The sequence below is a fragment of the Paroedura picta genome, chromosome 2, assembly GCF_049243985.1.
Source record: "Paroedura picta isolate Pp20150507F chromosome 2, Ppicta_v3.0, whole genome shotgun sequence".
Lineage (NCBI taxonomy): Eukaryota > Metazoa > Chordata > Lepidosauria > Squamata > Gekkonidae > Paroedura > Paroedura picta.
Window position 1 is genome coordinate 97,685,997 of NC_135370.1, and position 25,960 is coordinate 97,711,956.

The window sequence follows — 25,960 nt, forward strand, 5'->3', positions numbered from 1 at the left end:
TGGCTCCCATGCAGGAGCACAAATCCGGGGCAGACAAGGTTCACCTGTCCAAAAGTTTCCCTGTGCAGGAGCAGGAAGAGTTGGGGCAAGCTGCCCTGACTCAAACTCCAGCCTGCAGCCTGGCACGAAGCCTCCAATAGAGAAAAGTAGAAAAAAGCTGGGTATAAAAGCCTACTCTTCTTCTATCCCACTGGCATAAATACTGTCATTTATTTATTTATTTATTTATTTATTTATTTATTTGACATGGGGATACATGGAACAACATCATTTTATACATCTGTCAACTAATTTGTTAACTAATGGGCATATTTGTCAACTAATCTGTCATCATGGCATTCAGGAGATATAAAATCATTTGGAGTTGTTTTTATTCATTTGAAAATGCTTTGAGTTATACCTATTAGATTAGCATTCCTGTTTGGGATTGGGTTACAGAAATGGCAAGATGCACCTCTGATAGGTGAGAAGGATATTTTTCAGGAAAAATGAGTAGCATCGCTGGGAAATTAGCTATTCAAGACTTGTTCTTTTGTTGTTCAAATTAACTGGACTGGGGAGGGAGAATGCAGCTACGGGATACCAATAATGCCTTCTTGGTAATAAGCTATAGGTGTGTGCATTATGATATCTCTGAGCCTAAATTATCCCCCAATTCAGATGTTTTGTTTTCATTTGGAGGTACCCAGACAACAAAAAGCACTCCTGTAATTTCAGGATTCCTGACATCTATGGGTTTTCCCCAGGTCTCTTTGGCTTCCATGTGAATCACTTAGGGTAGACAGAGTCAAATGCCAGATCTAATGCCGTTGCTTTCAATATACAGTAGATCTGGCATCCGACTCTACTGCCTCTATTTTTGCCTGTTGAAAACAGCCTTCAAAGTCCAGATGCCAGGTCTACCGATGCCTGAACCTGTGTCCTCTTCTTATGTGACAACCAAGCAATGGTCAGAGCCATATGTTCATCCACGCGCCAGCCATTTTCTTTTACTTTAAGACTAGAAGGGTTCCATTCTCACCCAACAGGCCATCAAGGGATGGAGGAGTGCCTCTTTAGTGAGTCAGACACCTGCAGGCTTACCACTTTATAATTTAATGCAGTTTCTTGCAACAGTTGTCTCAGTTGTGTTTTTCTGCATCTGAGATGCCTTTTCATGCTGCCTTTATTGGGGCTTTTTGCAGTGGTGAGCTCTTAACAGCTTTGTGCTGTGACAAGAACTGTGCCACAGCATTTCAGGACATTTCAGTGCAGCACTTGGAGTTTCATATCTGTCTATACAGATCCAAGATGGACCAGCTGGGTCAGAGGTCGCAAATCCTTTTGCATTCTGCCCTCAGGGGTCAGCCCTACCCCATCTCATGCACAGCAGAATGTACTGCAGACTGCCCTGCCACATATGGTTCTTTCCTTGTGTATGCTGATGTTTCATGCTTGTCTCAATTCCAGTTTACCAGCATCATGCAGCCATCTAGGCCTCTCCTCAGGGAACTTCAGCATGCACTCCTTTCAGATTGGAGCCTCCACTCTGGCTTCTGAATTGGCCTTAACATTTGGCCAGATCAGGGCTATTGGCTGCTGGCATGCCCTCAGGTGTAACCAGGTATGCTAAATATAAACAAAATAAATTGCTTCTTGCTCTCATTTACCCACTTTTCCAGCATGTTCAGATCTTACTGAACTCTATATCTTCTGGGGTGCTTGCTGCTCCCCCTCATTGATAAAAATGTTGAAAAGTACTGAACCAAGCCCTGTAGCACCCCACAGCTAACCTTCTTCCATTCTGATGAAACCCCATTGACAACTACTTTTTGGATGTGGTTTTCAAACCAGTTCCCTATCCACCTAAGTATCTGAAAATCCAGTCTGCGGTGCTCCAGTTTACTAGGAGAACATCAGTTTACTATCAGAAATCCAGGTAAACAACATCCACCGAGTTTTAATGATCTAATGGGAAGAGGAATGGGAAGGCGACTGTAAGCCGCTTTGAGCCTCCTTCGGGTAGGGAAAAGCGGCATATAAGAACCAACTCTTCTTCTTCTTCTTCTTCTAATAAGCCCATCACTCAGTCAAAGAAGGAAACCATGTTGGTCTGGCAGGATCTGTTGGTGATCTGACTTTCCCAGATCACCAGGTTGTCCTTCAGGTGTCTATGGATCACCCCCTTTAATATCTGCTCAAGTTCCCTGGCAACTCCACTAACACCTCACACTTGGTTCTCAGCTCTCATATTTGCCATTCCCATGCACTTTAAATCCTGACCCAGTATCTGGAACCACCCTCTAATAGCTACTGTTAACTAGTCCTGTCCAACCAAGTGGGTGTTTGTCAAAATCTGGCCCACAAACAGCCTATGGGTGGTGCCTTTCTCAGTGTTTCCCTAGAGAGCCCATCAGCTCTCTATGTCCCTTTGCTTTGAGACCTCATCCCCTACCAGCTATCTCAAGGCTGGACCCATATTCTGTCTAAGGACCATATTGAAAGAGGCAGACTAGTAGAGATGGTTCTTATGTAATAATCAGCTTTTTGAATCTAACTTGTGTACTTGGGCAAGGTTCCTGAATGAGTGATGGCTACATAGCTTCAGGTGATCTTGGATTAACTAGCCCTCCCTTCATTCGGAAGAGGGGAAAGCAAAACAGGATTTAAATGGCCTGAATCCAAAAACAGACTAAAAATCCTGGAAATGTTTGGGGAGGTGCCTCCTTCAGTCCTGTGTTCTGAGTGGGTATGAACTGGCCAAATTTGTGACAGATTAAAGGTTGTGAACAAATTTGTACCCATTTCTATTCAGGAGGACACTTTCATAAAAGAAAGGGATGTGGTAAACAATAATGTGCAGAAAGACAATTTAAAGAAAGGGAACCAAAATGTACCTTTAATTATCCATGAAAAATCTTAAGCAGGTTTTTCTACCCACCCATCACTTTCTTTGATCCCTTTTTCTTAGATCGAGGTTCTGACCAATGAAACCAAAAATAATTAAATAAAACCTATGTCTAAAAAACCTCTTTTCAACACTTCTCTGCCATCTTTAGAAATTGAGCAACAAAATATGTACATCCTTAGCAGCATCCTTAGCAGCCAGGAGATCTTTCACTGAACTCTATTGGTCCAGAGTTGTCTCACAAATTGCAATTTATGGAGTACCAGATGCTTAACGACCCTATAAACTCCATCAAACCAATTATTTCTTGGAAATGCCTTACAAACAAATGGCTTAAATAAAAATGAAGAGAAAATTTCCATCAATCTAAAAAAGAGACCAATCCCCTCCTATGGTTAGTGATGTTCATTATCAATGCTTTAAAAGTCTGACATTCTTTTGACTCAAAACTACTTTCAAAAGAGAACTTAGGGATGGGCATCAGAGAACAGCTCTCATACTTTCCCCTTGTCTTTCCGCTGGATCATTTGCTAGATAAAGGGGACCAGATAGGTAGCTAGTTTGGTGTAGTGGTTAGGAGTGCAGACTTCTAATCTGGCATGCCAGGTTCGATTCTGCGCTCCCCCACATGCAACCAGCTGGGTGACCTTGGGCTTGCCATGGCACTGATAAAACTGTTCTGACCAAGCAGTGATATCAGCGCTCTCTCAGCCTCAACCACCCCACAGGGTGTCTGTTGTGGGGAGAGGAATGGGAAGGCGACTGTAAGCCACTTTGAGCCTCCTTTGGGTAGGGAAAAGCGGCATATAAGAACCAACTCTTCTTCTTCTTCTTCTAGCTATCAGAGGCAAATGGTCACCTCCCAAGAACTTGCCAAGAGAAGCAAACCTGAGTAAACAATAACCTATGATACTACGTCTTCTTACAGAAATATAAGTAAACTCTCCAAGGCAGGCTTTCCCTACCAAAGTTTCATAAAACCCTGAAATTTTGTAACAGCCCCAGAAGGGTTTCACCGATTGAGTAGTTCTTTTATATATAAAAATTATCAGGTGATATGAAATATGACTGTATGGCTGTGAAAGTTGGACCATAAGGAAGGCTGGGTGTCAAAGAATTGAGGCTTTTGAACTCTGGTGCTGGAGAAAACTCTTGTGAGTCCCTTGGACTGCAAAGTGAACAAACCGGTCAGTCCTAGAGGAGATCACCCCTGACTACTCCTTAGAAGGCCAGATCCTGAAGATGAAACTCCAATACTTTGGCCATCTCATGAGAAGGAAGGACTCCCTGGAGAAGAGCCTAATGCTGGGAGAGATTGAGGGCAAAAGAAGAAGGGGACGACAGAGAATGAGGTGGCTGGATGGAGTCACTGAAGCAGTAGGTGCAAACTTAAATACCATCAAGGAATGGTAAAGGACAGGAAGGCCTGGAGGATCATTGTCCATGGGATTGCAATGGGTCAGACACAACTTTGCACCTAACAACAACAACAACAACAACAACAATGGTCATATCAACCTCGCCCTCCTCCCAAAGTGGCCAATGATGGATCTAGAGGGGGTGGGAAGAGGAGGGGCTCTGGCCATAAAATCTTTGCTGGCCAAGACTCATTGCATGTGGTAGTGACTGGAGTCCAGAGAAGTAAGTACTCTCATTTTAACTGAACTGCATATGGGGGGGGGGGGCGATGGAATGGCATAGGCTTTCTCCATTGGGGGGATGGAAGTGATAGATTGGCATAGGTCTTCTCTGCCCCTGTTTTTGGTATTGAGGTGGGGGTGGGGGTGGTGGAGCAGCATAGGCCTGCTATCTCCTGTTTCTGGCATTGGAGTGGATGTGGGGGCGGTAGAGTGGCATTGGCCTGCTCTGGCCATGTTTCTAGCATTGGTGCAGTATTTCTGTTAGATGTGAATTAGATCCATATGGAGATACTAGATTCAAAGCCCGTTTCTGAGAACAGGCTTTGAAAGCCCCCCCCCCCCCGTGGCCTCCCAGCAGACACATAAAGGTGGCATTGCCCCTGGGTGCAGTGTTTCTGGGCCCGGTGGGGAAAGGCCTGCTTCCCCCCCAATGGCAGCGTGACCTTCCCCTTGGGCTCGAGGGGAAGGCTTCCTTCTTTACTCACAGTGTCCTGCCGCTTCCCCATCACTTTCTGGCCTGTCCTGGTGAGGGCCTAGATTGTGCCCTCACCCGATTGGCTAGAACTGCTGTCTGTCCTGGTGAGGGGCCAATCAGAAGGTGCTTTGCGCCTTCTGATTGGCCCCTCACCCGGACTGGTCCTGCCCACTCTCCATCTACTTAGCCCTTAACGAATTATGAAGAAGGGAAAGACTTCTTCAGTGGAAGGGGGAGGGATCTTTAATGCAAATCTTAAAAATGATCGGTGAAAAGTGAAGAACTGAAACAACTATAAAAAGAAACCAAGACAATATTCTCTCATGCCTACTATTTCACATTCTAAGGTCCAGAGTAGAGGGATATATTATTGCTCCCAGCTGCACACTAATGACAAAGCACTCAGGCGTTTTCAGGAGGAAGAAGTAAATTACACCTGGATAACTGGTGGGGATATTAACCCTGACTCCCAGAAATTCTTGCCTGGACCCCACAGAATTGAGTCACAGATTCTCCCAACTGTTAATAAAAGCTACAATCCCTTTTGAGGCATTAGTATACAATAATTGTAATTGTTGTTTGTATACAACAGGGCTCCCAAATTAGTTATGAAAGCCATTTTCCTCTATAATCCCCCATGAGAGATACAATCCTCAAATCACAATCTAGTCAGGGTCCCCAGTCTGAGATAGATGAAATTGGCTCTGGCCCCAGCCCGGTGGAAGGAGCTCCCAAAAGAGATCAGACCCCTGTGGCACCTTGGTTAGTTCTGTAGGATCTGTAAGATGGAGCTGTTCCACCAGGCTCATGGCTTTACCCCCAGGAGGAGGACAAACTAGAAGACTGACTCCCTTCTAGAGCTCCCTACCCAATCTGGGTATTTTAAAGGGGTGGATTGCATGTGTTGTTTTAAAGTTCTTAAATAGTATGCTGAGTCTGGAAGGGCACACTATAAATTATGATGATTATTATAATATTTTCCTTCAAATCTAAAAATGTTCTCTGTGGGAAAGAATTCTACACTGTCACAAACATGTCTCCAAGCAACAATGATAAAATCTGAGAGTGAAAGTCAAAGAGAAACTTGTCTATCAACAAGAATGATCCAACCGATCTTATCAAATAATTTAGTCAAATTTCTTGAGAATTCAGCAACACTGATAAAACATGGAGAGAACTGAACAAAGAATACTGGTAAGCAGCTAACATCATTGCAGTTTATTTCCTACTGTTTTCCTCTAAAGGTTCTTAAGAAACATCGCCCCTTTATTTTAGTTTTTACATATTTTGATGTATTTTGTAAAATAATGTCTAGTATAGCTCTGTTATGGATTCCAAATGGAAGCTGCAGCAATATACTTTCAAAGTATATTGAAAGAGCAAAGATTATGTTTTATGACCAACTGCTACCACCTTTTAAATTCAGTCCCCAGTGGCTTAAAAACCAGGTGATAATAATCCAGCCAGAAAATCCCTCCTTTACATGAATTGCATCAGTGGCAGAGTTACTATGAAAGTTGTCAAATTCAGACTTATGATTAATTTTCACATTCCCCAACATCTTTAAAAAACAAACTGAGACAGAACAAGATCAAAGAAATGGCAACAAAGGTTGCAAAACTACAGTAGCTGAATACTTTTTTATTAGAACCATCCCCAAAAGGTTAAACCAAAAAGATTACAAAATCAGCTAGAAAATACATCAGCTAGAAAATATCTCTCGCCCTCACCTCACTCCAGCATCCCTCAGTTTGTATTTCAGCCTGACAAGGCAATATCATGGAACAATTAAGTGCCACAAAGAACTGTGGTAAATTTTGTTAAACAATTTAGCACGGGCATACCATTTTCCTGGTTACTTAACAGCTATAACATGTTACCATAATATTAATTTGGCTTTGTGTTTATGCTGAGTATAGTTAACATTAAGACCCCTTAGTGTGGCGCATCTCAATAGGAAACAATTATACTCACCGGGTCCTTTAATTACTATCAAATAGTGCTGGCTACACAGGGAGAGTTGAATGGGAAGAACAGACATCCTTTCTAGAGGTGCAAGTAATGTTCAATCGAAACTCAGAATATACCATCTACAATGCTCCTGGGTTTCTATCAGGTTTGCTAAGCATGCTGAAATAATTGCCTTTTATTGAGAAATCATCTTCCAGAGTTGTCTTGCACCAGAGGAAAGCACTACTGTTAGTGAAAGATCTCTTTTGATCCATGTTCTCGTGACATGGAGCATTGGAAGAGAAGGAAGTATCCTGTTAATTTAATTGCTACACAATTTCTCATGAATGTTCTAAAATTCACTAAGAAGCACATGTTTATTATATTCACACCTGTATTTTCATATTGGGTATTATCCACATGTTAGAGAAACTGCAGTCCAGACCTCCTGATAACCTCATCCAAAATACTGTTGACTGCTTGTTTGTGAGTGTGGTATTTATAATGCTTACTTACTGAAAAGCTTAGATTTTTATATCCCATTTTTTATTACCTGAAGTGGCTTACAAACACCTTCCCTTCCTCTCCCCACAACAGACACCCTGTCAGGTAGGTGGGGCTGAGTGAGCTCTAAGAGAACTGGTCAGCAAGAACAGCTCTACCAGAACTGAGACTAACTCAAAGTCACCCAGATGGCTGCATATCACGGAGTGGGGAAGCAAACCCGGTTCTCCATATTACAGTCTGCTGATCTTTAACCACTATACCACATGGACTGTTGGGTAAATTATTATTTGTTAAACTCTTATCCTTAAAACAAAAGTTAGTGCTAATGTGAAAAGTAATTTATTATTTGAAATTTTAACAGTTTTTTTGACAATTGCAGACAATTGAATTGCATTCACCTCCGCCCAGTCATTGTCCACGAAGTTCAGCATTTAATGGCTAAGAGAGAGGAGCGTAGGTGATGCCTGTAAAATATGTTCTCTGGTTGAGTTTGAAGTTGGTGGGAAAATAACCAGCAATCTGGTCATATTTATTCATTCATTCATTCATTCATTCATTCATTCATTCATTCATTCATTCATTCATTCATTCATTCATTCTTAGATTTATATACCGCCATCCCCGAGGGCTCAGGGCGGTTTACAGGAAACAGGAAAAGATACAGATAACATATAGTAACAGGTGATAACAGTAACAATATTATAACAATAATAACATGATCATAACAATAACATTAGAAAATAGAAATTGCAAGAGCCTCAGCTCAACTCTTACTGGGACCCAGTGGGTAAGGCCAATTACTGTCATCATAGTGGGGGGGGGGGCTTGGGGGCCAATTGGAAGCGATGGTTTGGGTCGACCTCAACCAAATGCCTGGCGGAGGAGCTCCCTTTTGCAGGCCCTGTGGAACTGTTTAGGTTCTGTCAGGTTATCCTTATCCACTGTTGTTCCTCTATATATTTATGAAACAGCCTAGGTGGTGGGACGTGTCCGGCTATCCAAGTTGGAACAGGTCCATTAAGGATGCAGGCAGCTTTGCCCTGATTGGCCCTCCTTCTGCAGTTCCCGCCCTCCATCCCTGGACTCTAGCCTCTTTGCTCTCAGATGCCTCAGTGCCTGGAGCCAGCAGCAGGTAAGGGGAGAAGGCCCTGGGCAAAGGATCTTGGTCAAGGGCTTGCTAACGAGTACCTCTTGTCCAGCTGGGCCTGCTGACAAGGGCCTCCCGGCCTGCTGACTGCCTACTAAGGAGCTCTGTCCCAGGCCACCTAACGAGCTGGCCAGCCCCCGCCTGCCCCACTTGATCTGGCTGCGAGCTGTAGCCCAAAGCCACCTTAAGCTGCCTGGCTAGAGGCCAAGGGAGGGGACCATTCTTAGAAGCGGGCTTTGAAGCTAGTGTGTGAAATAAATCTCAGCTCATCAAAGACATTCTACCTCAGCATTTCTGCACCATTCCTCGAAGAGATAGTTTCCCATGCTTAAAGTTTCTCCCTGTGACAGATGGTCAGATGAAGGTCCCTGGCTGTAAGGAAGCACCCCTGGCCTTGACTGAGGCCAGGGCCTTTTTGTTCAGGGCCACAACCTGGTAGAATGAGCTCCTGGGAGAGCTTAGGGCCCTGAAAGAGCTATAATAATTCTGTAGGGCCTGTAAACAGAGCTCTTATACCAGGTCTTTGGCTGAGGTCAGGGCTAGAAACCATGAGGCCCCTCCTCAGGCTATCTGGTGGCATCTACTTTACCCTGCCTGGGGGTGGATGGCTGTGGGAAATGTGGGCATAGGGGTTACGCTGCCAATCTTGGTTCAGGTTGCTTTTAATCCCTGTCAGCATTATTATGGGACTAGATGTGGTATTATATGTTTTACTAGTAAGCAAGCCCGCTGCAGGGGAATGCAGCGGGCGCTAGGTGCTTACTTGAGTCGTCGTCGTCGGCGGCGGCGGGCTGGTCGGCGGCGGGCTGGTCGGCAGCGGCAGGCTGGTCGTCGTCGGCGTGCTGGTCGGCGGAGGCGACCTTCCGGCGGCGGCGGGCTGACGCGGCGAGAGGCGCTTTGCGCCTCTCGCGGCGTCAGCCCGCCAGGCAGGGAACCCCCGGCAGCCGCGCTTCGTGCGACTGCCGGGGGCTCCCTCGGGCAGCGGGCTGACGCGGCGAGAGGAGCTCCGCGCCTCTCGCCGCATCAGCCCGCCAGGCAGGGAACCCCCGGCAGCCATGCTTCGCGCGACTGCCGGGGGCTCCCTCGGGCAGTGGGCTGACGCGGCGAGAGGCGCTCCGCGCCTCTCGCCACGTCAGCCCGCCAGGCAGGGAACCCCCCGCAGCCGCGCTTCGCGCAACTGCCGGGGGCTCCCTGGGTCGGCGGCCTGACGCGGCGAGAGGCGCTTTGCGCCTCTCGCCGCGTCTGGCCGGGGGGAACTGCGAGCCGCGCTTCGCGCGGCTCGCAGTTGCTGGAGCTGGGAATCGGAGGGACCAATCGGCAGGCGCCTCGCGCCTGCCGATTGGTCCCTCCGATTGTCTGTCGTGAGGAAGGGTGCAATCCGGACCCTTCCTCATCACGGACAAAGCCCACCTCAAGGGGGCTTAACGAATTATTTAGTCCGTGGCGCCCGTGGCGCCACGGGCGGTTTAAAGATGAGGATTTATATTGTAACCTGCCACAAGTCTCTACACAGTGGGGGGCTAAAAATCTAATAAATAAACTAAAATAAAAATTTCACCATTTCCCCCCCAAGAATCTTACGTTTGAATGTGGTATTTTATTTATTCAGTTTATATATCACCCAATCCACTGAACTGGTTCAGGATAATGCTGCGTAGCTCTTGTTCAAGCTACGTAAGATGAGGTAAAGGAATAATAAATTGTTTTTCTCCAGTTCCAAATCTGACCCAAAACATTTGCTGTGGAAGATAAACATGTATCTCAGCAGTGGCACATCTGTATCATTTGATAATATCACCAAGTGGTTTACATGCTTGATTGTCCAATTTGCATGGGGTGCTATGCAATGATCAGCCTACTCAGTATTACTGCTGATTTCCTTAACCTCTAATTCAGCCTTTCTCAACTTTCTTACCATTGAGAAACAATGGAACAAGATTCCTCGGAAGGTGGGGGGTCCTCCATCTTTGGAAATTTTTAAACATGACCATATGGGTTTAAACTACAAGCACAACGATATAGGCTAGATATCAGGAAAAAATTTTCACAGTCAAAGTCGTTCACCTGATAAATGTTCAACAAAGTTTAAAAATATATTACAATTAATTAACTTTCACCCATTCGGGAGACCCTTCCAGGGCTGTCAAGAAACCCCAGGCTTTCACGAAACCCTGGTTGAGAAGCCTGTTCTAATTAGTTAAGATAGTGCTTTGATAGTTCCACAGAACTCTCTACCAAGGAAATTGAAAGGCTTCAAGGAGCACACAACCCTAGGTCTGTGGCATTAGTTAGTCTCTGGCATCTTCAGATGAGCAAATTCTGGACATTACCACTGGAGAAAACCAACCTGCAGCATCTTGCCCAGCAAAGGATTTCCAAGCGATTTGAAGAGGCACACATACCTGTTATTGGATGTGGCATGGTCAGTGATGAAAAAGTTATCACTGAGGCTCAACACTTGCATAATGAGAAGGCTGAGGTTCCAAGGATGCTCACTAGTGTTCAGTAATGGGTTGTATGAGAGTGACTAAGTTCAAACCAAGACAGAGGCTCTCTGTCTATGTAGAAAGGCAGACCAGAGGTTTCAGATCTCTCCTGTCTTGAAAGGGATTACATTCCCCAGGTCTGTAGCTTGGGAGTGATGGTAGATGCAACAATCACCTTAGAAAACCTGGTGGCTTCAGGGGTCTGGAGTGCTTTTGTTCAGCTTCGGCTGTTCTGTCAGCTGCATCCACTCCTGGGTCAGTCAGATCTAGCCACAGTGACCCATTCCTGGAGCACTGCAACCCATTGTACTTGAAGCTATTCTTGACGATCATTCTGAGGCTGCTGCTAGTGAAGAACACTATGGCTAGATTGCTGGTCAGGCCCATCTGTTGGGAGCATGCGACCCCCAATATTACAGCATTTACACTGGCTACTGATCTTGTTTTAAGCCCAATTCAAGGTTTTGGTTTTTACCTTTAAAGCTAAATATGGCTTGGACCAGTGTATTCAAAAGACCATCTTTTCCTATATGTGCCTGCCTGGCAATTAAGATAGGGCCACTTGACTGTCCCATCAAGAAAGGGCCTTTTTAGTGGCAGCCCCACAATTATGGATCAACCTCCTTGGATTGGCTCCCTCACTTTTGATCTTTAGGAGGCAGCTGAAGGCAGTCCATAGACCTCAGTCTAAAGTAAAACAAACGACACATGGATTCCCTTTTGTAGTCATCTTTACAATCACAAACCAACCTTGACAAATTTCCAGTAAGTTTAATATATTATTGCTGTAACCTAACATATATTCACTGTGACCCTTCAGGCATCAGACCAACACCAGGACCATGGGGTTTTCAAGGCAACAGATGAGCAGAAGCACTTTGCCATTGTTCTCCTCTATATAGCAACCCTAGTCTTACTTAGTGGCCTCCCGCCCACATACTAAGCATTGCCAATCCCGCTTAGCTTCCAGATTCTGCTAGTCAGGGCTACCAAGCTGCATGCAAAACCAATACAACTGGTAAAATGTTTTCTATAAAGGTGGCAGATTTCAAACTGCATTCCCCTCAATAATCTCATGCCAATGAGATTTCTCTCAACTGATGTCATTGTCAAGATGTCAGTGTTCAATGGACCTGAGCATTTGGTATATGTAATCACTGAATAAGAATGTAGCATTAGCAAAATAAAGTAAAAAGAGCTTTTAGATCCATTTCAGATTTTTAAAAACAGCTTTCAGTTTGCTCAGAGCAATGCATTCCTTTTACAAGATTAAATGTAAACAACAACACAAAGTACAAATTTCTCTCTCAATCCTTGATTAGTCTCATTAGTTTTCTTGTAGCTTACAGCATGCAAAACCTACTTTGCATCACATTATGTGTTCTGAAGCAACAACATTTTAATCACACTGGGTATTAACAAAACAATCCTTCCAGAACAGCATGCCTTTAATTATTTCCTTGCCTCTTTATCATATGGAGGCAAAGAAAGAGAAATTCCATCCTTTCTTGCCAGAGTTATGGGTGCAGATATTAGGAGAGTTTGCACAGATCTCTTTTAATCTGCATCAGACTACAATCTGAGAGATCCAGGTTTGAATCCCTACTCTGCCATGATAGGTCTCTGGTTGACTTTCGGCCAGTCACATTCTCTCAGCCTAACCTATCTCACAAGGTGGAGGAGAGAAGAATCATGCAAGCTGATTTAGATCCTCATTGAGGAGAAAGGTAGGATATAAATGAAATATTAAAAAAAAAACAACCTCATGAAAACTGCCATGATACAGGGATGCTATTGAATTTAATCATCCCACTATTATTACTCAAAAATGCCAGCATCAATTTTAGTTTGAAATGAGACAGTTGCTTACTGGAGACAAATATTCCATTTTTCATTTCTTTTTTATTTCATTTGTAGTCACCTGTTTTCACTGCTGCTGTTCTTGATCCTCCTGGCATTTTAACGACATTTTAATGTAAAGTATATGCCACTGATGCAAGAAGCTGTCAATTTGCATGGTAATGGCTCTATCAAATTCTTACTATAGTAAGGAAAAATATATGTCTGCAGCTTTGTTTTAAGTAGTGAGGACCCTATGACAGAAACAAAGGGCTTTACAATAGAAATGGAAAAAGCTTCAGAGAAGGGAGTCTGGGAAGATCACAGGATCTAACCCCTTATCTTTTAAAAAGAATTACCTGAGTAAATTGCCAGTAAAGCTTCATTCGTTTGGCTTTGGCATAGCTGCATTCGATTAGTCGGGGTCTGCTGTTCACGTCCACCAGACATCGGTTGTCATCATCATCAATGGTGGGGCTTAGAACGCCCACGTGGATTTGCTGGTTGCCTGTGTAATAGACATTCTGGAACAAGAAGCAGAGGACAGCCTCAGGGTGATGAAGGCCACAGCAGCATTTCTTTCAGCAGATAACTCAGTGAGCTAATGCCTGGACCAGAACTGAATTTTGTCTCTACCACAGTCTCCAAGACTCTTGGTTCTAATACAAAGCCATAGTGTATTTTAAAACACTGCTTTGGAACAACTTCTTGATTGATCATCTATTACACCAAGAGGGGGAACTTCATTTGCATGGTAATGAACCAAACAGAATTTGGTGAAATAAACAACTGCCACATATTTTGTTTGAAATAACTTAATCTGAATAAGATTCAGGCATGTAGCTGTGTTGGTCTGAAGAACCCAGGCCCTGCTGTTTTGCAGGCCCTGCGGACTGCTGGAAGGTCCTGTAGGGCCTGCAGCTCACCCAGGAGCTCATTCCACCAGGTCGTGGCAAGGACCAAAAAGGCCCTGGCCTGGTTGAGGCCAGGCCTCCTTCTCTGAGGCCGGGAACGACCAGTAAGTTATCACCCACAGAGCGTAAGGCCCTACAGGAGGCATAGGGTGACAGGTGGTCCATCAGGTATGTGGGTCCCAATCCACATAACCTTGAAGGTTAATACCAAAACCTTGAACCGGATCCAGACAGCAACTGGCAACCAATGCAGCTGACTCAACACAGGCTGGATGTGGGCCCTCCATGGTGTTCCTGTGAGGACCCTAGCATCTGCATTTTGTACCAGCTGGAGTCTCTGGATCAAGGACAAGGGCAGGCCTGTGTAGAGCAAGTTATAGAAATCTATTCTGGAGGTGACCGTCGATGGATCACCGTGGCCAGGTGCTCAGGGGACAGGTAAGGCACTAGTAGCCAAGCTTGGTGAAGATGGTAAAATGCCTGGCCAGCTACCGTCTTGACCTGAGCCTCTATAGTTAGGGAGGTGTCAATGGTAACACCCAAATTCCTGGCCTGGGACATGGTCGTAAGTTGCGTTCCTGCCAGGGTTGGTAGTCACGCTTCCTGGCCCGTCCCTACCTCCCAGCCATAGGACCTCCATCTTGGAGGGGTTGAGTTTCAAACGACTCTGCTCGAGCCATTCATTCACCACTTCCAAACATCTGGCAAATGGTTCTGGGGGGGGGGGGAGTCCAGGTGGCTATCCACAAGGAGATAAAGCTGGGTGTCAGCTGCATCTTGATGACAACCCAGCCCAAATCTACGTACCAGCTGGGCCAGAGAGCACATAAAATATTAAATAATATGGTGAAGAGGACTGCGCCCTGGGAGACCCCAGAAGTGAGTCTATAGGAGCATGAGAACTCATCCCCCACCACTACCCTCTGGGTCTGATTATGGAGGAAGGAGAGTATCCAGCTCAAAGCTGTGCCCCATATCCCTGTCCCAGCGAGGTGGTGCACTAGCAGTTCATGGTCAACCACGTCAGAAGTGGCTGACAGATCTAACAGAACTAGCATGGCTGACCTGCCTCTATCCAGCTGGTGACAGATATCATCCAACAAGGCCACCAACTATGTCTCCACCATTTACAGTGTAATCTTAAGAATGATTTTCTGGGAGTAAGCCCAAATGACCAGACTAAGTATGATTCTAAGTACAGTAGATCTCCTGAAGACTGGCCTCTTAATGGTCTACAACCTCCTAAAGAAAAGTTATTCTCACAATGAAGAAAAGATGTACAGTTTTTAATTCCAAAAGACTACAGGAACAGAAATATCACTCACTAATTTTATAACAAAAACAAATAAGAAAAACAAGGACATTGCAATAATATATAATAATTATTCCAATGCCTAGCTGAGTTTTGGTATTGTTTATGGAAATACTGAGCAGCAAAAAGATGGAAAAATTATTCTGGTTGTTCTGTTTACTCTTTTCCATTGTTGTGCCTCCTGCTATATAATGAGACTAGTCTGTGAAGCCCCAGAATAAATAAAATCAGAAGGCTTCCAAATGTTCCAGAACTTTAGGAATTATGTTTTTAATATATTTATGAATTATTGTGTGGATCAAGTCTAAATTAGGGAATTTCCAACTGGAAAGTATATTCACCTCAATTCATTTTAATTCAGTTTAGTTTTAGTTGAGTTTTGACCTGGAAAGGCTGCAGGCAGTTGTTAGGGAACTCACTGGCAGGGGCAGCTGTCACGCGGCAGGGATCTGTAGCCTCCAAGCCTCAGAAGGAAGTGGAAGGTGGAGAGGGTGGTCAGGGACTGAGGATGGAAGGTAATTGGCTGGCCAGTGGACAGACAGGCAAGCTGGTTGGAGGAGGCACTCAGTGGCGGGACAACCGCTCTGAGTGGGTGTTAAGCGCCGAGTGACACTTAAGCCATGAGACACGCTCCTGCTCCAAGCCCTTACCAGAAATATTAAGTGGAATAAATGAGGTGGTTCTGCTTTGACATTCTTCTATCCCACTTTATATCCCAGTAAACAGAACTTCTTATACAGCTATGCAAAATCCTGCTATAGCAATAACAAGTTTACTTACAACAGGATTAGGTATCAAGAAGTATCCAAGCATTGATTACACAGTCTTGTTGCTCAGCATTAAATCTTAATCATAGAAACAGTATGTGAGTTTCTTTACTCCTTACATGGATTGTGTTTTGATGGAAGCTTGGGAAAGATGGCTTCTCATGGGCCTTCTGAAAACATCTTTGGATTTATTATTGATGCTGCATATAATTGATAGCTTATTTTGTACAAGTAGTGAGTACTTTCTTGTTAAAGTCTGATAAAATATTAATTATAGAGAAAGAGCAAGCAGACATTAATAGAGTGGACAGGGGCTGAAAGTTTGGGTTTATTGCAGAAAATTCTTTGACTAGATCATTGCCAGCACATAAAATGGCAATAGGATACTGCAGCAGATTGAAGCAGAACACTGCAGAGTCAGAAAATATGCAGAGGAGGATTACCAAGATGATTTGGGGGTTGCAACACCTTCCTTATTAAGAAAGGCTCAGGAGTCTGGGACTTTTCAGTTTAGAGGCCATGACAGGGTTTATAAAATTATGCATGGGGTGGAAAGATTTGACAAAGCACGATTCCACATCAGCGGTGCTACTCTGGGCTGCCGCTAGTGCATTGTTGCAGAGCTGCATGCTCCACAGTGTACTATGTCTCCACAGGGAACACATTTCAGTGGGACACCCGGTGTCCCACTGAAAGGAGTCCCCCTGGGAAAGGCAGTGGCAGCAGGTAGGTTCTGTCACATGGAGGGGGCAGTGGGGGGAATTGAAGTTTGCTGGCTGATGGGATTGCATGGAACACAATCCCACTGTCCTGCAAACTGCATGAACAATGCCCTGGTCTGCCCAGAAGCACCATAAAGCACCGCAAAACTGTCCAAGGCCCTGCAGGCCCCTGTAGGATGGGGAGGAGCCAGACCTGGAAGACCCAGCTCTTCCAGTCCTGATGAGCCTGCCATGGGACAGGCCCCATTGGCTCCTGCAGAGCTGAAAGGGAATGTGAAACAATCTGTGTTCCCTTAGCATTGGGCTTCTGGGGCTTGATCCACACAAGGCCGGGTGTCATTGTCATATGAACATGGGGATTAGCCTTGGGTCCATATAGACACCTCCCTGGCCTTTACTGCCCCTGTGGAATCAGCGACTGACAAATTTTTCTCCATCTCCTAAAATACAACAACTAAAGGGCATCTAATGGGCAGTACGTTTAGATGGACAAAGAGGAATATTACTTTACACAGAGAGTGTTTAAAATGTGGAATTCACTTCCCGAGGATGTAATGATGATCACAGGAATAAAAAGCTTTAAAAGGGGATTAGATAGCTTCATGGAGGATAGGTCTATCAGTGGCTACTGGCTATGGTGACTGAGGGGAACCTCCACACAGAACCCAGAATCCCAGAGCCAGAAAGCAACATCACAGGAGAGCCTCAACGCGCTGCTGTTGGCCATCCAGAGGAATTGGTTGACTACTGTGTTAGACAAAATGATGGACTATTAGTCTGATCCAGCAGGGCTCTTCTTAAAACCTGAACTGAATATAGATTAGAAGAATTGGTGTTGCCTTTGAACAAATCTGAATTCTATCACACTGCTGTAATTTCTGAGCCAGATGTATCATCAGAAGGTTTATACTTGCCTCAAAATCAGTTTCATTACATGTTTATTTATTATAATTAGTTATCTTTCTATCCTTCTTTACATTGAGTTATGACTACTAAAGAGGCACACAGATATCAGAAGACAAAACAGAGCAATTCAATCATTGGCTTGAATGAAACTGAGTAAGTGTAAATGTGCACAAGGGCTTTTCATGCCACAACATTCTGCTTGGACACAGGGGCTTAGGAACTCATGGTTAATAGCTGAAGATTTCATTGCAGTGAAAGTAATTCACCACATATTACAATCTGGGTTCCCTGATCCTTATTAAGTAAATTAATGCCCACATGCATGGGTTTACTTATTCATTTAGACATTTTTTACATACGTTTTTCCAAATGCTTTCCATGTACTAACTGTGGGCATAAACATATAATTGTCCAATGCCTTGTTTGAGAGCTATCCCGTATAAAAGTAAATAAGAAAACTTGCTCATTCACGTGGACTGGAACAAGGAAATATACCAAAAGGCATCTTAGACCCTTCTTAGAGCCATAGTTTTAAATAATTTCCTTAGGTTGTCCTTCAGCACAAAATTCCCCCTCAGCTAAAGCCTTAATTTTACCAATTCCAAATCTGATCCAAAAAGCACTGAAATCTGGAAATTGTTCCTTGAAGAGTACTTGGAAATCAATAGCACTGATTTCATTGATTCCTTTCCAAACTGAGGAGTCAGTAATGGGCAGGCAGGCAGCGTTCCTAGGGGAAGATGGATGGAAGAGAAGAAGGAAGGGGAAGGAGGAGAATCTGCTGCCACACCTACCACAGCATAAGCTGGGTGAGCGGGAGAGGAACTACTGCCACCCCCATCCTACCACTGGAGGCAGGTAGGGGAGGGGAATCAGCTGTAGGTATTACTGGCAGTGCTTCAACCAGGTGAGTTGTCTGGTGAGTAGCCAGCCCACCAACCAAAGGGGGGGGAAGGGTAGGTGGACAGAGTGGCAGGGAGGGGACTGGCTGGGCCAACACAGTAGTGAGAAATCAGTCAGTGTGGTAGGGAGGTAGCAGACAGGAGAGACTGAGGAGACTATGGAGGGCATGGGAGAGAGGTATCAGAGTAAGGGGGAAGGGGGAAGAAGTAGGGTATAGAAAGAAAAAGATGGGAGGAAGAGGAGGAGCAGTGGGAGCACAGCATAGAAAAAGGTGGCTGGAGAGGCCAGAGAACAAAGCAAGATAATTTCCCTGCTCTTAGGCTTGTAAATTATTGCAAGTCATGGGAATTTTTATCTTTTGTGATACACTAGTTGGTCTCAGAAGTCAGTCATGAGTGTGCCTTGACACATACCCGAGAATGGCCGTTTAGATGCCTGGTATGCAAACAACAACATCCGCCTTCTAAAGCACATTAATGGCCATACTTTTTAAAATATTAATCAACCTAAGCAAGATGCAAAACTTCTGCCCTATTGAACACCAACCTCCGCAGAAAAAAAAGAAAAATCCACAAATATATTAGTGACAAAATCTTGCCAAGTTATCATAGGATGAAGAGCTGACATGACGTTAATAACAAACTTTGAAACCCGCTGATAAAATTGATAATGACGTCACTTGATGAAAAATGCTCCCCTCACTGTAAATGATTAACTGAGGGCTGGTCTACCATGTAGCAAAAAGTTACAGCAAGATGTACAGCTTAAATAACGACGATTCTCTACAACAGTGGTCCCCAACCTTTTTATAATCGGGGACCGGTCAACACTTGACAATTTTACTGAGGCCCGGGGGGGGGGGGTAGCCTTTTGCTAGTTTGGCATAGTGGTTAGGAGTATGGACTTCTAATCTGGCATGCCGGGTTCGATTCTGCACTCCCCCTCATGCAACCAGCTGGGTGACCTTGGGCTCGCCACGGCACCGATAAAACTGTTCTGACCGAGCAATGATATCAGTGCTCTCTCAGCCTCACCCACCTCACAGGGTGTCTGTTGTGGGGAGAGGAAAGGGAAGGCGACTGTAAGCCGCTTTGAGCCTCCTTCGGGTAGGGAAAAGCGGCATATAAGAACCAACTCCACCGGAGAGCACCAAAAGTGAGCCATTGGCAGAGTGGCAGGGCAGCTCCCGAGGCAGCAGCTGGGGAGGAGGATGAGGTAGAGTCGTGGCCTGGTACCGACTGATCTATGGACTGGGACCGGTCCTCGGACCAGGGGTTGGGGACCACTGCTCTACAAGATAAATTGCAGGCTCCCCTGTGAAACTTTAAAGCAACAGTGGCCCAAATCCAGTACAACAGCGTCAATATCAATTGAGTAAATTTTAGTAATTTCACTGCATGTATTGGTCCCTCATAGTCTGAGGCCCTAATCCAGCCTTTCTCAACTTTTTTACTGTTGAGAAACCCCTGAACATTCTTTAAGCTTCAAGAAACTCCAGAAGTAGGGCAATCATGCAGAATATGGTTGGGAAGCATAGCTGGGGTCCCTTCCGTCCCCTCATTGGCCATTTAGGGGGAGTCAACATGACCATGTTGTTGTTGTTGTTATGTGCGAAGTCGTGTCCGACCCATCGCGACCCCATGGACAATGATCCTCCAGGCCTTCCTGTCCTCTACCATTCCCCGGAGTCCATTTAAGTTTGCACCGACTGCTTCAGTGACTCCATCCAGCCACCTCATTCTCTGTCGTTCCCTTCTTCTTTTGCCCTCGATCGCTCCCAGCATTAGGCTCTTCTCCAGGGAGTCCTTCCTTCTCATGAGGTGGCCAAAGTATTTGAGTTTCATCTTCAGGATCTGGCCTTCTAAAGAGCAGTCAGGGTTGATCTCCTCTAGGACTGACCGGTTTGTTCGCCTTGCAGTCCAAGGGACTCGCAAGAGTCTTCTCCAGCACCAGAGTTCAAAAGCCTCAATTCTTTGACGCTCGGCCTTCCTTATGGTCCAACTTTCGCAGCCATACATTGCAACTGGGAATACCATAGCCTTGACTAAACGCACTTTTGTTGGCAGGGTGATGTCTCTGCTTTTTAGGATGCTGTCTAGATTTGCCATAGCTTTCCTCCCCAGGAGGAAGCGTCTTTTAATTTCTTTGCTGCAGTCCCCATCTGCAGTGATCTTGGAGCCCAGGAAAATAAAATCTGTCACTATCTCCATTTCTTCCCCATCTATTTGCCATGAATTGAGAGGGCCGGATGCCATGATCTTTGTTTTCTTGATGTTGAGTTTCAAGCCAACTTTTGCACTCTCCTCCTTCACCCGCATCAACAGGCTCTTTAGTTCCTCTTCACTTTCTGCCATTAGAGTGGTATCATCTGCATATCTGAGGTTGTTCATTTTCTGTATCTTCTATGAGTTAAACTTTGCTGACAGAAAAAAAGAGGACAGGCAATTTGCATTCTTCCCTGTAGCCCCCTGACCCACATGGCTCTTAGTCTACATGGTTCCACAGAAATCAACATGACAAAAATCCACTTCTGCCAGTGATTTCTGTTCACACATCACTGGATCTCATTCAGTATATATTGCCTAGCAGGCGAGCGTTCCAACTGGTCTCCTGTGGGGCAAAGAGAGTGGGCGTTGAGTGGGCGGCTTATATAAAGAAGCTTGGCCATGCCCTCTGCAGCGTGCCACCAGCTGTGATTTTGGCAGGCTGCACTTGCACCGGCTGGCACAGCCATGTGCTCTGGCTGCACCCCTGCAGCCTCTTCCTGGTCCTGCCCACCATGGCGGCAAACGGCGGCCTATGGTAAGTCACAGCTGTGATATTTAACTCATTTTTGCAATATATGAAGTTCTTTGATAACTTCCAGTGTCTTTCATTTTTTCATGTCCTCATTTGGCTTCTCTTCTTTTGCTTAGAAATTCTACCAAACAGTAAGACGGCTCTGTAGACCACTCAAGCAAAATGTGATCTCATTGCAGCAATTTGCTGGCAATTTAAATAAAGACATTTTATTAGAATTGTCACGATAATGCCCTTACTTGTAAGATTTCTGTGTGTGCGGGTAGCACAGAGAACAAAGACAGCCAAGATGGCATCTTTGAACTTATGCTATGAAATTTACTACATATCGGGTTGGAGCTCTTTATCTTATATCAGCAAAAGCCTGGATCTAAGTTTTACTTTTCCGCTTACCAGCGGAACAGAACACTAGTTAATGAAGTAGCAGTCCAAAGTTACTTGAAGTGTGAAGCTTATTTGAGAAGATCTGGAACTGGTTTGCTCTGTCCCTGGAGATTAGTTTCTTTGGCATTTCTAGCTGAATCAACGTACCAATTAATCTCACTTCATTGAGTATCTTTTCCTGCAGGTGCTCTAATTAACATGTCAGCCAGAATTCAGGCTCCACATTTCAAGTCAACTATTTCAAATGTGACTACTTGACTAAGAAGCTTTGAAACAGTGTACAGTATTAAAATACAAACCGAAATCCCATATGAACAATGAAAGCTGGACTTTGGGGGTTTAAAATCCAAATAATCTTAGAATTTTATGATTGTGCTGTCCCCATTCTCCCTGTTTGTTATTAATCTTGATCCATATTTTGGCAAAGCTTGACTTCACATAGCTAAGTGGTTTGGTGGAACCTGCATAAGGCTTTCAAACAAATTTGTTAGATAGGAATGCTGGCTAATTCCAACAGTTAATGGCCACTATTGTATTGCTTTTGGTTTTAGTATATTCCATTGCTGAAGCTTTAAGGTTCCTAGTTTGGTTTTTAAACACCAGCCAGTGGATGCACACATTCTTGAGCTAACTGCTGTGGTAGAAACAGATGGATCAACCTATTGGCCAACTACACCATTCTTGCAAAATTAGAGTGCAGCATTTGCAGTGCTGAAAACAGAATTAATTTTCACTTAAACGGAACTGAAGCAGCCTACAAGCAGGATTGCAATCAGTCAGTCTCCACTGCGGTCATACTGATCTTATTCGGATTGATGGCCCTTGCTATTATCTCAGTTTGACAAACTGAATACACAGAAAGTGATATGCCTATGCACAATGTCCTAAATCAATTCTGTAATGGATTTGTGAGCTCTGGGTCAAAAGGATTTGTATTTCTGGATGGTTGAAATGGGTACATTGCGAAGGATGGTCTTTTCCTATTCCCACTGTTTGTCTCTCATCTTTCTCTCATGTTTTTATCCCACTCTTCTTTCAAAGAGCCCAGAGTTACCCACATGGTTCTCCACTCCTCCACTTTAACCTCACAACACAGAAAGCTACTTCTAGACTGAGAGTGAGTGATTTTCCCAATGGGAGACCAGTGAGTTTTATGGCTCAGGGAGAATTTCAACCCATGTCTCATTGATTCTAGTACAGTACTCTAACCCAGGTCACCAGTTATGAAATGACAAAAAAGCTCTTATGACTATCAATTAAATACAAAGTAAGCCTTGGCTTTCTGATTTGCTGCCTCCCTTTGAGCCTGTGAAGATCAGCTGAGGAAATGGGCATAAAGTTATAGAGTTAGAACATTTAGAGTTATGACAAGGAACTTCCCAGAGCTTACAAACTAACACAAGTTGTTAAAGTAAACTCAACAATTGCACCAATTTGAATTTTTTTGTTGACCATCTATGCAATGTCTCATGAAAGAAATGGGCATTACGGGCAGGGGGAATTTGATTTTAAATTGTCCTGTTTGCTAGACTGACAGAATCACTACTCTTAAGTACTCACAAGCTGAATAATTGGCTGTAAATTTAGAAGGCACCCCTGGGAGATTACGCCAAGATCTCTCCACAAATTTAGGTGGTCCCGAAAGTTCCCATCAGCTGCTATGGTGTAACGGGCTACAATCTATCCAATTAAGATTGGGATCAGACTCAGGATGGCCTTGAAGATAATTCTAGTTGTACTGAGATGAAGTATGATGACACTAGGAATGTCATGTGCAGAATCTTCCAATTTAGAATCCCACCTCATCATTACTGTCATGGTACAGTCTAGCACAAAATCCTATGACTTTCAGCATGTCATAACAATAAGTTTATAATGGTAATTTTTTTTGGGGGGAGCAGAATTTGCACATGATTTCACTGGGGGGGGTACTAATATATAAACTGTCCTGCCTGTTCGTCCACTCTCCAATCCCTTTGCATTTGTTATTTGAAATATATCACCCCTGCAGCTATTAACTCATGATTCTCTTCCATCCTATTTTCATGAACCCAGTTATAAAGTTTGCAAGAAATCCCTGGCAATGCCACATTTCTAAAAGCAAAAATAAAACAAAACAAAACAAGTAAAATAATGTGCATTATAGCAGGATTAGTAGGTGGTCAACAAAGTTGTCATTCCAACTTGTTAGCAGCTAAGCAGACATTTTCTTCAGATTTAAAACCATATATGAAAAAGACCTAAAGGCTTGACCACAGGATGCAACGAGATGTATGCTGGTTACAGGGTCGCTGCAGAAAACAGCAACCATGTACCCAGGTCTTCCTTTCTTAGCACATGCAATCTGAAGAGAAACCAGAATATGGCTCTCTCTGTTCATTTTGCTAATCTGCTTTATGCCAATAAAGGTATTGTGTGTATATTTTATATCTTAGCACATGCAGAAATGCAAACACATGACATTGCCATCTAAATTTCAGTTTGTCAGGAAACACTTTAAGCAAAAACATCCTTGCCAGAGCATCCACGTAATGTCAAGACCTTTGATGGTAACCAAAGTTACATAATATAATAGCAGCAAGACAGCATGCAAGAGATGTTTCAGTGGATTTCAAGGCAATGACCATGATGTGTAAACCCACTTTTAGTAAGCAAAGTTAATATGGACATATACAGGCTCTTCACAACTGAAATGATTTTAGTCATAGCATTTCATTTTTGTGAGCTGAAAAATTCCTTTAGCTCAGTGGTTCTCAACCTTCCTAATGCCGCAACAGTTCCTCCTGTTGTGGTGACCCCCCAACCATATAATTATGCAAGTGTTCTTTCACAGAAATTAAACTGAAACTGACCAATGGCGTGAAGATCCATTGTTCATGACTGTATATAAATTGTTTTTTTCCCCTGGGGTTTCTCAATTCAGCTCTGCCTCTTGTCCCACCATGCTGATCTTGCTCTTTTCTGTTGCTCCAGACAGACAAACACTGTATCTCGATCTACCCGAAAAGGCTGTTGTGAGGATGGTGCTTCCCCCGACCAAGCTGCTTGCGCTGCCGTGACCCCTGTGAAAGGGTCGTTTGACTCCCAGGCTGGGAACCACTGCTTTAGTTTGTAGTCATTTTGTCTACCAATTCTTAACATGTTTTCTTGTAAAAATAGCCTTAGGAGAGGATCTTTTTTTAAACTATCCTATGGAATGTGTTGATGCAAGCTTTGTTTATTCCTAGAATATTTATGTTAGGCTAGAATTAAGATTAGTCTAGGGGGAGGACAATACTATCCTGGAGTCTGCTATTCATTTAAATTTAAAATGCTGTTGCTGAATGCCCAGACTAAGTTAAAATACAAGCAAGCGACTGAAACCTGCATGGGGTTTGATCCAGCAGGCTGCCAGACAAGACTTGGCTGTGCAAAGCATCCTCTCTCCTCATCTGTACAAGAAGATCCAGAAAGGACTTGGCAGGTAGCATTATTTTTCAAAGGAGTGAGAACAACTTGGTGAAAACTAAATAAAAATCTTATTTGCTTCACTCTTAAAATATTTGCTCAAAAGTAAATCCTAGTGATATCAGGGGAACCAATTTCTAAGGAAATATCTTTGTGCTGGAAAGTAACTTTGCACTTTCAGTATATTGTCAGTCTTCAGTGATATTAATGTATTCCAATTACAATTCAACCTGAAACAAAAGTACTTTGAAGCAAGTTCTGTTGAATTTAGTGGTACTTGTGCTCACACAAGTGTACTTAAATTTGGATCTGAGTGATCTGTAAATTCAGTGCTTTTGAATTTAGCTCTCCAGAGATGAAATGCTGCTCCTAACACAAAATCCATGTAAAGAAAAATTTCAGATAGTGAGTAGGTGGTGAGACATGTAGGAGGAAAAGCATGATGGTTTGTAAATCAGCCTTTCCATATGTTTTCCCAGGGCTCGCCCAAAGCAATAAACAGTTTCTCTCCAACAAGACACACTGCAAACCAACAACCCAAAAGCTCATGAAGGCTGCTCTTAAATCCAGTTAGTCTTGCTATCTTAAAAAGAAAACCTATGCTGAGCTCAATTTTCACAAGTGTTTTTGTTCTCAAAGATTGCACTTTCTTTTTTCTCAATCCTTTGTAAGAGGTAAAAAAAAAATCATAAGAAGTTGAATATTGAGATAAAGAAATGCTGGGTTGCTGAGGAGGCAAGGGGACAGGAAGGTGTATTTGAACATGCACCCCAGAGGGTATCCCATCCCCACTGGAAGTGATCCAATGTAGATTGGTAAACTCTGTATTGACCATTTATGCACTGGGAACTTCACTGCCCCAGCTCCTGTGCAGG

At 44.0% G+C, this 25,960-nt stretch overlaps 1 protein-coding gene across 2 annotated transcripts in view; it reads right to left on the reverse strand.

Annotated features, from left to right (window-relative positions):
- The window catches only part of GALNT18 (polypeptide N-acetylgalactosaminyltransferase 18), a 425,513-nt gene that overhangs the window by 9,360 nt on the left and 390,193 nt on the right, over positions 1 to 25,960 (reverse strand). For both annotated transcript variants that reach the window (XM_077321810.1, XM_077321812.1), the window contains one exon: positions 13,291 to 13,455. In XM_077321810.1, the coding sequence (XP_077177925.1) occupies positions 13,291 to 13,455 (165 nt within the window). The remainder of the gene's footprint in view (positions 1 to 13,290; positions 13,456 to 25,960) is intronic.